At 42.0% G+C, this 13880-nt stretch overlaps 1 protein-coding gene across 2 annotated transcripts in view; it reads right to left on the bottom strand.

The window, feature by feature from the left end:
* Positions 1 to 13880, bottom strand: part of LOC126293332 (SAC3 domain-containing protein 1) — a 57616-nt gene that overhangs the window by 17823 nt on the left and 25913 nt on the right. For both annotated transcript variants that reach the window (XM_049986520.1, XM_049986521.1), the window contains exons 4-5: positions 8983 to 9207; positions 185 to 322 (exon numbers count right to left, since the gene is read on the bottom strand). In XM_049986520.1, the coding sequence (XP_049842477.1) occupies positions 185 to 322; positions 8983 to 9207 (363 nt within the window). The remainder of the gene's footprint in view (positions 1 to 184; positions 323 to 8982; positions 9208 to 13880) is intronic.

The following is a 13880-nucleotide window of genomic DNA, read 5'->3' as shown; positions in this document are numbered from 1 at the left end:
CCGATCCGCTAATCTCCAGACATTTCCACATCGGACTGCTAACGTCTCACTGCCCCTCTGTGCCACAGGCAGCGGGTGCTCCGGGTACTAAACTGTAACCATCAGACAGACCCGTCACAGCTGAGGACATTCGGTAGACCGAGTCTGTACGCCAGAGATGGGGCAGTGGCGGCAGGCGACCCACCTGCGGAGGTGCGGCACGTGTAATGCGGCGAGGCAGGCGGGCAGTGGCGGCAGGAGTGGCAGGCGGCGCAGCGCCCGCACGTAGTTCCCCGAGTAGCAGGCCAGGCTGAACTCCAGCGCGCTCTTCACTGTGTCACACCTGGTAAAAAGAAAGCACCGAGCATGGAATTTTACGGATTAACTGAAGTCTGGCGGACTTATGACCGAATTGTCACCTTTTGACTGGAACTAGACCTCGGGCTACATTACACCGTATTCCCGTCCATCGACAACAATTGTGTACGTGCTCTCACTAAGGAGGTCACGTAAAAACTCAGTGATATTTTGCTTAATAAATGGAAGCACAATCGTAATGAGTTTACATAATTTATGGTAACTGTCTTACGTAGAGCCGGATCCTGTCACGGCAATGGTGCGATCTCTGCAAATCGAAGGTTTACATGTGTGTATTTGTGCTTGTCTCCACAGTTCTCGTTGTTTTGTGCTGCATTTCAGAGAGTGGATGAGCACGTATGGCCATTACTGACTAATTTGCCCCCCACCCTTCCTATCTATGTGTGTCCACCTCTTACTCCCTTCATTTCTCTCCACATTATCACGCCAACCGCCAAAGGAGGTTGCCTGTTCTTACTTCCAGGTATTACGTTTACCAAGTTTGGTTGAGACTTATCCAGGTTTTTTTTTTCTTTTTTTTTATTATTATCAAGGCTTTCAGCACTCACGTACATGTCACATATTTTTAATATATTTCACACACATCTTTAGTGAACTGTACCCTGCAGTTTCGTTATCAATGCTTGTGACATCTTATGTCCTGAGCTACGTGTTGTACAATGTTGTAATTTTGTAGGTACCCTCAGTCATTATGTGAATACTGTCTGCAAAGTGTGTTGCGAGTACAGTTAGTTGTACAGTAAAATGTCGTGCCTAATGTGAATTTTACTGCGAGAACTGAAAATGTAGTAGGTGACAAGTTTTCTTCAAAAAATGGTTCAAATGGCTCTGAGCATTATGGGACTTAACTTCTGAGGTCATCAGTCCCCTAGAACTTAGAACTACTTTAACCTAACTAACCTAAGGACATGACACACATCCATGCCCGAAGCAGGATTCGAACCTGCGACCGTAGTGACTAGAACTGCTCGGATACTCCGGCTGCCAAGTTTACTTCCTTTCATCACTTTGTGGCATTGTCAGTGAGAAAAATTTTCATACGGAATTGGAATTATGTACAAAGTTTGTTATAAGTCACTAAGGGCTCTCATCCTCAAATACTGGATGAATGAAGTCCGGTTATTAGCATGTCACGAGCTACACTGCTTTTTCATTCTCACCCACACATTTTTGATAGGTGGCTGGCTCTTACCTCACAGTGATTCTTTGCAGACATTAAGTGATAGGTTTACCAAGTTTGGCTGAAATCGGTCCAGTGGTTTAGGAGGACATGTGGTACGTACACACGTAGATAAATGTACGGATAATATAAATACATCACAGTATTAATTCAGCACCACCAGAAGGACTCACAAGGGTAGTTCCCACACACACGACCACTGTTTCTGGCTGCCGAGGCCCAAATGCGCACTGCAAAAGTGTCTGTCATGAGCAGTAATTTGGGGTGGATGTAGGGGATAAGCAGGAGGCATTGGGTGGGGAGGGGGGAAGGACAGCAGGAGAGGGGTGGGGGAAGATGATATATTGCCTGTGGAGGATGCAGGGACGTAATGGGGCAGGATAGGGTTGCTGGTGCAGAGTTGGGAGGCTGTGTGGGGGCAGGTGAGCAGGAAACGGAGAGGGCAAAGGAGAGAGGTAGAGACGGGGGAAGGACTGTGGGTACATCCACAGAAATACAAGGCGTGTGCACTGCTGGAGTGGGGACACGAATGGGGATTGGTGAGTGGGAGGAGGAGATTAGTGAATGTTGACGTCAGGGGGATTCTGAGAATGAACATCCCACTAACATCCCCAATGCCCACAGCCTTGCCACTTATTGAACACTACTTTTCCCAACGCCTGTCCGACTCCACACCTACAGCCTACTTCCCGGTCACTGCGACCGACTGTATCCTCACCCACAAATACTTCTCCTTTGAAGACATCGTCTAAGTGACGAAGGAAAGCAGACAGTGAGGTAAAAATGGAGATAGAAAAGTAAAAGGGGAAGTAAACAACTGCTAGCACTTAAAAAAAAAAGGAGTGGAGGAGGGGCTATATTGTAATGGAAAATAACTCCAGGACGTTGTCTGGACGCGAGGACATGTTGCAGGGCAACATCCCATCTCCAGAGTTCAGGTAAGCTAGGAATGGGTGTCAAGATCCTTCCCCTACAATTCTTTCCCTCTACCATCGATTCAGCTGCATTTTTGAGGAACATCTCGTGCTGTAAATATGTGCCTCTCCCCGGTGCAATCCTCATTATTATGTCTATCTCGCATCTTTTTTCTTTATCAGATCTAATACACAGATAGCAAAATCCGTCTTCGAGACCATCTCGTCAGAGTTTAAACATTTTCCTTTCATTTATGCCTGTCTGCTAGGGCTCACTCCACTTCATTAAGCAACTGTCTCACTTCCAGTCCACTTTCTGCAAAAACTGCTGCGACGTGTGTGAACTGCAACGTGCAATGTATATCCTCGAGAGACGACTTTTGGGATGGCAATTTTGTGCTTTTTTGCATTAGTAATTCATATTTCCCTTCTGGAAATGGAACATTAATTACAGACCAGTAAAGCACAACACTATCACAGCCAATTTCCTTTATGCAGTTAGATCTACTCGATGTTCTCTCTCTACCGTCTGAAGTGTTCAGTTGCCTAATTTATTTTCCTCTCGCACAACAAGGGACTGTGGATTACTCTGATAGGCATGTATTAATTCCATACAAAATTATCTGAAATCCTTAGTCCACTTGACATCTCAACTCCATGTGTTGAAAAACAATGTCTTCAGTAAGATAACTGGTAGTAAAATGTGCTTCTCAGAAACACAGTAAAGTTAAGGTGTATTCAGTCTTGAAAGTCATACTGAAAGCGAGCCCTTCTGTGATACAAAAACCAGTAGCTATTTGCTTCCCATACTTTGGGAGGAGGTAGTATGGACCAAAACATGAATAAAGAGTCTAGTAAACGCAGTGGATACCTTAAGTGCTATGAGTACTTGTTCAGTAGAAGAGACATGTTTTACAGTAGCAAAGATGAACACGAGCTTGCAATAGAAGAGATTTTTTTCACAGTATCAAAGATGAAGAAGTGCTCATAGTTCTTAACATATGATTTTAGAGAAATTTTTACTAGCCTTTTTGCTCCACACGTATGTTCTTGCCATATCCCTGAATACTGACCGTTCCTCGTGGGACACCGTATATGCAGTGCCACTGCGAGGAAAGAAAAATCTAATTAAAAACTGCACTCCAGAGAGTTGCATACGCCATTAGCGACTCCAGCTGCACGACACAGAGAATAGAGGAGGGGGAAACACACAGCCTACAGTACTTCTGGACAGATGCGGTCGTACACGCTTATGTGCAGCACCCAGCTGTCAAACGGTGCCCAGCTGTCCAGTGGTCATCTGGGCCAGAGCCATCGTCTCCTCCCCTTCTGTGCAGATAGGGGCTGACGTATTTTGGGTTCACTTTACTGTGTCTTATACATTTAAATCTACCTATCCATGTTCTGCCTCCAGGAAAGTGTACACAAATTCACAGCACAGTGTAAAGTAACAGAGTACTAAGATACATAACAAAGTTTGCACTACAGACGACAGCACAGTTACCGATAGTAACTCCCGATGTACACACAAACTTACGTAACTTGATATGCCAGTACGAGATGTGAGAGAAAAGTCACGAATAAGACAACACTGCGAGAAATCTGGCAGCGTTACGTCGTTTTACCTGTGGCGACAGACGTGTTCATATCTTTCAGAGGCTCAGTTCGAGTTTCAGTCCTACAGCCGTCATGTGACTTCTGAGAGTGCAATCGGTGAAGTTGTGTTTTTGTTGCGTGTTACAAACACTGAACAGTAAAATTTGGAGAAACATTATGAACATCGAGTTTTATGTTACATTTGGGAAATCCACGAGTACGATCTCTGAAAAGTTGAAATGGGACTACAGGGAATATTCCTTATCGAGAGCACGAGTTTTTCGCTGACGTGAATTGTTTTTGGAAGGCAAAGAATACGTCAAACATGAAACTCGCTCGGGGAGACCTTCGACTTAAAAAACAGACGAAAACGACTAACCTGTGCATGCTCTTGTGAGGTTAAACCGATGTTTAACAATTAAGGATGGTGGGTGACCTGTTAAACTTAAACACTGTCACCATACGTCAGGTTTTGGCTCGGTGCTGAAGAAACGTGCATCAATCTTCTTGAGAGGACTGCCAATGACCACGAATGGTTCAGTTGTGTGATGACAATTGATGAATCGTGGATTTTTGAGTGCTATTCTGAGACAAAGAGACAAAGTGACAAAGTGAGAAGTAGCAGACTGAGAGATCTCCTTAACTGAAAAAAGCTCGAATGAGCAAATCGGAGATCAAAACAATGCCGATTTGACTTTCTGACAGTAGGGATATCATGCATAAACAATATGTTCATCTAGGACAAACTATCACCTAGGTCTTTTACAAATATCTCCTCGAAAGGCTCCGGAAAAGGGTGAATCGAGTGAGACTGGACAGTGCAGACAATGGTTGCTGCATTGTGACAAGGCCCCATCTCACACAGTCACTTCTGTCACGAAATGCTTCACCTCAAAAGGCATTCCCCCAATTCACCTGATCTGCATCTTCGCGACCCCCCCCCCCCCCCCCCCCCCGCCCCTCCTCCCAGAGAAAAACTGAAAAATGTCATAAAAGGATGTCATTTTGGGACACTGGAGAACATCCGAAAGAATGTGACCGACATGTTAAAGGCACTACCAGTTGACGCTTTTCGCACTGCTACCGAGACTGTGAACAGTGACTACCAGTGCAGAGCTGCCAAAGGTAACTACTTTTAAGGGGACAATATTATTGTTTGAAAATAAATAAATAAAAATGTTGGCAGATAGAAAAATCAGTCCAATTACTTTTCTCACACACCTCATATTGTAACGATATCAGCTGACCGAGTTAATGAAACAGAGGCACCTGGCACCTGAACCTAAATAATGATGAAATATGGCTTTATACGAAAGCATGTGTAACAAACATATGCTAAAACCAGTATTTACAAATTTTGTACAAAGAAACCTAACTGTAAATAATGTTCAGTGATGTGTAAAGATCTGAGGATTCAAGTTAGTAATGAAATCAAACTTGTATTTAAGAAGTGATTAATATTTGTAAATCAAATATTGTTATGAAAAGTATTTCATTTACTATGGCAATAATAACTGTATTATTACTGCATGTTTATTTCTGAGAAATAATTGTGACAAATTATTTTGGAAAACTAATTATTTTTAATTGTAAACGTCAAAGTTAATGTTTTCAACAATGAATGTATTTATATTTTGACTATTACAGGGCAATTCAAAAAGGACTTCACAGCTTTGAAATGATATAGAAATTTATTGAGATAACTTACAGAATCAGTAGGGGTGTCATTTTTCAGCAAACAACTTCAACTTTGATTCACATAGTGCATCAGTATCCCATTCTGCCACCAGGAGTCACAGGGTAGGGCACAGTTATATAGGTTAGTCTCAGTGGTGCGGAGCACGTTTGCTTTGCGTTTCGGTTTCGTGAAACAAATTCTGCGACAACTGTTTGGTGTACATTTTGTACCGAATACACTAAGTAACCTCCGAGCAGGCTTACAATTTACTTCTGGCACAAGAACATTACTGAGACGAGCTGTTCACTGTGACACGATAAATCGCACGGTCACCCGCATATTGACAATTATGTCAAGTTAGTGAGAGCTTTGCCTGGAGTCCACGAATATCAACTTTTTAATTCCACAGGTCGATGGAGATGACCAAGATGGGACGGTTCACTAACAGCAACACAGTATACCAGAAACTATCGCTTCCTGAGTCGGTGGATTGGCTGTGAAGGGCCAATCGCATGGCCAGCCACCTCGGTTCCCAGACTTGACACCACTGGACTTCTTCCTCTGGGGTTACATTAAAGACAGTGTATGTGTTCCTCCCCTAACAAACAGTTTAGCAGATCTGAAAAATCAAACATATACTGCCATTGCACAAGTTATGCCCAATTTGCTGCAATGGGTGTGGGAAGAAATTGATTACCAGTGGGTTTCATGCTGCATCACAAATAGTAGTCACACTGAACCAAAACGACACTTGACACTTTATTGTAAAACTTGAGATCGTTAATTACAAAATGACACATCCACTGATTCTGTAAGTTATCTCCACAAATTTCTATATCATCCCAAAGTTGTACAGTCCTTTTTGACTTGCCCTATATAAGGGACCACGGCAGCAGCACAGTCGTGGCGAGTATTGTCTCATATTTCCTAGGTTCGATGTTATGTCATCTTTGTGGTGTGAACAAACAAATAATTAAATACATTTTCATTTCTGCAAGATTACAGTGGAGCCTCACATACTGAGCATAATTTGTTCCCAAATCTTACTCGTAGTGCGAAAAACAGTCGTTACGCGAAACAATTTATCACGTATAAATTAATGTAAATTATGATAATATGTTCCTTGCAGAAAAAGTACTACAAGTTTTATCTTATTTGTGCCATAAATTCAAAGAAAATTATACATACAGTATTATGTACTTTATTATCCACAACACATAATTAATTCTTTTTCACTAGGAAGCTACCTGTAGTCATTCGTTTCTGCAGACGCTTCAACACTCGATTAAAATGTGACAATGCATTATTGTCAAATATATGCAAAGTGCACATGGCCACTGCTTTTGGGATGACGATTTTCAATGTATGATGCAACCGATTTGCATGCTTTCAGAATCTCTCTTATTGTGCCAGAAGATTGCAGTTTTGCTGTTACTGCTTATTCCTCTGAAGACCTCTCTCCACAACTTCCCGATGTGAAACACACTGCAACTCCATAAACTCTTTGGTAGTAATTTCTTGGTTTTGATCTTCTGCAAGATCACTGACATCATTGGTAAACATTTCTAGTACCATGCTCTTGGCCAAAGCCACAATCTCATTGACTTCAGGCTCCACAAGTACTGACTCAAATGCCTCCGAGTCACATTCGACGACACACTTTGGCAAAAGCTTTTTGCAAGCAGAACTGAGAGTTATCTCGGTAATCCTTTCCCGTGCCTTCACAATCATCTCGATATATTGAAGTGATATTCTCAAAATTCCATGAGAGAGGAATTGGTAGCTTCAGCCAACTCAAAGCAATGCTTGGAGAGCGTTTTAGTGCAGAGCTTCTTAAAGTTACAAATAATCTGCTGGTCAATAGGCTGGAGTAATGGAGTGGTGATGGGAGGCAAAAATAGGATACTGATGACCTGAAATTCTTCAAGGAAGTGGTCTTGTAGCTCTGGAGGATAGGTAGGAGCATTGTGCATAGCAATCAACATTTCATTGATCCAATGACAAAAAACATAATGTGTCTCCCAAGCCTTGTTGTTGGACCTCCACATCACATTTACATCTTCTGGACTTTATATGTCTCGAAGGCTCGTGGAGTTTCTGAAAGGTAAACAAGTAGCAGTTTAATTTACAAATCACTGCTTGCATTGGCACAAAATAGCAGTGTGAGACAATCTTTCATTTTCTTGTGACGGTGCAGTGTTATAAAGGTACAATTCGGCATCTTTCTCCAAAATAGATCAGTCTCATCACAATTAAAAACCTGTTGCGTAAACCCTCAGAATCTACGAGCATCTCGAGGCTGCCGATGAAGTTCTCTGCTGCCTCTGTGTCAGAGCTGGCTGCTTCGCCATGCCTCATAACACTGTGGATGTAAGTTCTTCTCTTAAACTTCTCGAACCACCAACGGCTTCCCTTAAACACTCCTTCAATCACTGATGATCCTGGCGTCTTCTTAATGAGGTCGGCGAAAAACATTCTCGCCTCGTCACAAATGATGTTCTCTTTAATAGTGTTACCCTGCAACTGCTTTTCATTTACCCAGATAAGGAGCAACCTGTTGATATCATCCAAAAAATGAAACCATTGTTTAGATACTTTTGTCACTCCCTTTGAAGCACCTATCTCCTTAATCTTGTCCTTCTTCTTGAGATCAGTGCAAGTACTTGATGTAGACCGATTATATGTGCATGCTAAATCAACAATGCTCACGCCGTGTTCGCACCGCATTCGCATTTTTCAACGATTTTCCATTTCATTTCTAAGGTCATTTTCTTTGTCTTACGGTAATGTTCTTGCAGCTTTATCTTTGGAAACATTTCTAGGATCGTTTCAAAAATTTGCACAAAAAATGCACAGTGTGAACACAAGTGTAGAGAAATGTGTGATCACAAGCTGCACTAAGACGGTAGCAGAAAGAATGCTAAATCCAGATTGCAGTACGTACTAAAGACACAGTTCGTATGCGGCTGCTGACAATGAAAGGTGTTCAAACTGTTGAACGTGTGTGGCATCACACTAAACTGTTGTCACTAATTACGCGAAACTTCGCTCATTATGTGAATCATTTTTTACAATTTGTTTTGCTCATTATGCGAATTGTACACTATGTGAGGTGCTCGTTAAGTGAGGTTCCACTGTATTTAGTAAATTTTATTAACTGAGATAAGCAGCTCTATTACTGACAGCCTTAGATATTTGAAGATATCACAAACTTCAAGAAACTGTAAGATAAGTATCCATTTCTGATTCAGACGCACCTGTACGCCACAGGCAGCTGCAGAGCCCGCTGCAGCGCATCTGCACTTCCCGGCGCCAGCACAAGGTAGAGTGCCTCGGTGTCTGCCCGACCGTCGCAGCCAGTCGCACTCCCACCGCTCTCCCGCTCCAGCCGGTCATAGAGAACCAGCAGCCGCTGCAAGCACTCCAGCAAGTGCTGCCTGTGGATCACTGCGTCAAAGCGCGATGCTGGCTCTTCGCACAACCTGGAATATGTGCCACTTGAAACTAAGGTAAGTTGTACGTACAGGGCAACGGGGGTCGTTCAATCGATAGTGCCCCACAACTTTTCTCTTAGAATGTATTTTTCTCTTAAGAGGTAGAATTTGGTGACAATGTCAATCGACGTTTCTTCCACATTACTTTTTTCCTACACAGTCTGTAGGACACACAAGAGTATGTATTCCTTGCAAGTGTAGGCTTCTGCGAGTATGTGGTCACTGTCAACAAACTTTTTCAGGGTATGTGACTTCATTGTCAGTATGTAAAATTCTCCGGCAGTTTGGCCACTATTGCAAATGACCTTTCTCGAGGTGTTTTGCTTGCTGTTGAATGAAAAAAAAATTAGTTCTTATAGACTAGGGAAGGAGCTGTTTTCGTGATCTGATAGGTTTTAAGGATGAGGAGGAAGGGCGTTAAGACATCCTTTATTGGTTTTTCTTTTGTTTCTTGTTATTGGTGGAAACAGAAATCCTTTAGTGGCATTTGATTTATTTCTCGCCATTGGTGAAAATAGGCATATGAGAAATGAGTGGCAGTTGTGATGTAGTGCTGTTTACTTGCTGCATAGTGCTAGCTAAGGTGTGCCAGTACCCTGTGTGCCTACAGTCACTTTGGTCTCCTGCCAGACTGTTCAGGTCTCTTGCAAGAGCTGATACCCCCCGTAGCACTGGTACTGCTGCCAGCTGAGATCCTGAAAGTATGTACCAATCTTCTCTACTCGTGTTGCCCCGTCATTCGCTTACTTCTATCACCTCTCTAATCTTCGTCATCAGAGTAACGGCCGTTTCACTAGTACGTGTGCTTCTCAAAATCCTGTGCGTATTTCACACTTGTCCTGGTGTTTTGACACTGCCGACTCGGTGTGTTCTCTCGGGCAGCTATAGTTTTTGTGTCCCCATATCTGTGTCCTAATCGGTCACCGAGCCTCACCTACGTACACTAGTTCACACTCGCGGCCGATTTTGTGAACTCCACCTGTATGTAGTCATCTACTGCAGCTTTCATTGAACCGAGAACATCTTTTATTACGTCCCTGATTCGAAAAATTGGCTCAAAACTTGCTCTATTGAGAATTTTCCCGCATGTTCGGTGACCCCTCACAGGCACACTAATACGACGGTACTCTGTGTTTCCTTCTGCACTTCCCTACTGCCTTCCTTTGCCACCTAAGCTTTGCCTATTATTTTCACACCATAACCATTGATCAAAAGGTGGACCCCAGGTTTTTTAGTTCCTCCTCCAGATGTTCGTCATCGCCGATCTTGTGGGTCCTCTCAGTTAAAGTGAGCAGGGCAGATTTCTTCTGAGCAGAGAGATAGTGGCAAGAAGCACCTAGATACCTGTCTATGCTGGTGGATTTTTCAGTATACTCTGTGGTCACGTTTACTAACTGGATTTTGGTAAATTTCCACATCGAGGAAAGCCAGCACCCTATTCTTTTCAATCTCCATAGTAAATTGGATTTTACTGTACTGTTCAGTCAGGTGTTGGTGGAAATTCTCTTAATCTTCTTCTCCTTGAGGCCGGAAAACAGAGGTATCATCAATACACCAGAACCAGAATTTTGGGCATAACGGCACTGACTGGAGAGCTGTTCCCTCAAATGCCTCCATGAACATGTCTGCTGCAATAGGTGAGAGGGGGAAACATGCAGGTACATTGTCTGTTGAGGTAGGTGGTCATTAAACAGTGGCGCTCTAGTTCACTGACATTGGTAGCAATGCATTCCTCTGAGATGTTCACAGTGGCCGACTGGTACATTCATAAATAAAGACTTCACATTGTAACTAACCAGCAGATCTATAACCGAGATGCATTTTTCTTTTAAAAGTGTCCAAAATGAGTGTGGTCCTTTAAGTATGAATCTATTGGCTCACTAGATGTTGAAGCTTCAGAGTGACTTCTTTTGCTAGTTTATAGTTTGGGGAGTTTATGCTGTTAACTGTGGCTCTTGTAGGTAAAGACCTTTGTGGAACTTTGGCATCCCATACGTCCTCAGTGCTGGAGAAACTTGTGGTATGAGTCTTCCAGTTGTGTGAAGTTCATTCTGGTTTGCTTTAGCAGTGCTTGTATCAATTTGATTATCTTGGCTGTCAGATTCCCTTTACATTACTTATAAATGGTTTCACTACGGAGATCCTCCAGTCATTTGATATAATCTGATATGTCCAACACTATGGCGCCATTTACCTTGTCTGGCTATAATACTACTTAGCACTGTTCTTCAGGTTTGCAATAGAATATCATTCCTTCTTGCTGATGTTTTGTTTGGGTTGCTTTGTGTGAGCCAGGACTTGTACCCTTTCTTACCCATCTCTAATTGTGGTAGGTGACATATTGAAACCTCAACAGATTTGATGATACCTTCTTTTCATAACCCCTTTTCAGGCTACAGCAAAATTCATCCCCTTAGTCAGCATTTGCGTAACTGCATCACATACGGTGTGGCTAGAGAGGTGAACCACTGTCTGTCACATGTCCGAGGTCAGTCCACGTTCATCTGTCATTTTCTGCTACAGCTTCTCGAACTTCCTCATCTGACGGTTGGCGATACTATTGTTAGACCTCGTGGCTTGTCAAAAAGTTAACCTGTCATCCTTCTACTAATCTTTCATATCCAGTTCGCACAATATTCTGTTGTTGGTGTTGAAACTAATATGAATGTGGCATATCCTTTCCAGTAATGACAAGAAATGAAGCAAACACCAATAACAGACATCTAATACCCTTCCTCCATGTTCTACATATCCTATCGGATCACAAAAACAGCTTCTTCCACAGGTATATAGAACTAAAGTTTTTCTCATTCAGTAGTAAGCAAACCACCCTGAGGAAGGCCATTTGAAATTGTGGCCAAAATGCTGGAAAATTTTATATGCTTATAATGCAGTCATATACTCCAAATAATTTTACTGAATCATGTTCCATATTGGTAAATGTTCTCGTCACATGATCATAGCCATGTTGTCACTAGATCAATTGTGCCCTCATCACCTTCAAAGTGTGTCCCACATAAAGAAACATTAAGTCCGCACATATAATGGCATCCACATCATTCACTGTGTTGGAAGCAGTGGTCATAACAGGACATCTCAAATGCAGCCAATTGCGAAACTCAGTTTCTGCACTTTCTGATGCTTTATCCATATTTACCCATTGCGCAACACTAGCCCTGTCAAATGCATAATTACCACACACTGTACACAAACATTTACACATATTCATCACAGTTTATTTTTCCACAAGCAGAAATTCAATTAAAGGACTTTGCCAGTTAAAGAATGTCTCATCTGGACAACATTCTGACAGTTCACTATAGCTTTCCAACTGGTGGAACTGCTTGAAACTTCACACAAGTGTACAAGTAACATCAAGATTGAAGCACTTAAAGGATGTTTTCCTATATGTATTAAAGGCGGTAAAAAAACCTGGAGCATTATTTATTGGATGATCCTTGTTCTTTGAGATGAGTGAGGCTAAAACGTTCATAATTACATGTTAAAAGGTTAAGTGTGAAACAGAAATCTGGTCCAATGTGCTCCACTTTCATTCACTCATACACACAAAAGCACAAAATATTTTAACACACACAAGGGGACAATCAGACCTGTTAATCACATATGTTGATGAGTCTTCGATATGTTGTTGAGGTGCGCGCGCTGTCGGAGCTCTGGCAAAAGTTAAGTGTTCAGTAATAGAATAATATTAAACTTAGTGTAAATTATAGTTTAGATAGTTAAATTAACGTCTGTGTTAGACTGTGTATTGAAGGTTTCGCGAATATTAGCGTATTTTACTCGTAAAGAAGGTTTTACTAAACGGGCGGTTTTCGTCAGTGTTTCTTTACATTTGTAGGCATAAATTTCGTGCGTGTGTAAACCTCTTATTATTACTTAACTTTGCGCCTATAATCTTAAATACTTCTTTGGTCAATAATTAAAGACTTTTTATTGTCGGATTGTAGATTATTCAAACTTATTTGTTCATAGACTTTCCATTTGGCGTTTGTTTACTTTCAGGTAACGATTGTTTAAATTCACGTAGCTCGTTAGATTACATCCATTGTAGGTTCATTATCTTACTGATTTAAGAATATAGTTTGTTGTACTAAGAGATCATTGTTTAAATTTTATTACTGTACATTGCCATGAGTACTAAGTGTGGAAGCTGCCGTAGGAAGATAGAATCAGGTGTGGTATGTGGGGGTGTTTTTCATTGGGGCTCATGTAGCGGGAAATTTGACGAGATTATGCTTTTGGCTCTCCCATGGAACTGTAGGTTCTGTAGTATAGAAAAAAGATTCGTACAACAGGAGGAAAAGATGAGTGCCCTTCAGGCTGAACTAGATTTGGTAAAAACTGAATTAGCTAAGTTGAAGGGGGAAAAAGACTGCGGGAAATGGGAATTGGTAACAAGGAAATCGCGAAAAGGGACCAGCCATGTAGATGTTGTCGAAGTTCCAGTTATGAATAAATTCTCCTTGTTACCTGAAGTAGGAAGGGAGGAGCCAAAAACAGGAGTAGTTGAAAGTAGGGTGCAGTAGACTACTAAAATTGGTAACAGCATTAGGTCGGGAAAATCTAGTAATAGGAAAAGAAAAGTCTTGCTGCTAGGTAGCAGTCATGGGAGGGGTGTAGGCCAACTAGTGCAGGAGAAA

The sequence above is a fragment of the Schistocerca gregaria genome, chromosome 10 (genome assembly GCF_023897955.1).
Source record: "Schistocerca gregaria isolate iqSchGreg1 chromosome 10, iqSchGreg1.2, whole genome shotgun sequence".
NCBI classification, from domain to species: domain Eukaryota; kingdom Metazoa; phylum Arthropoda; class Insecta; order Orthoptera; family Acrididae; genus Schistocerca; species Schistocerca gregaria.
This window is presented reverse-complemented; position numbering and strand designations above follow the sequence as displayed.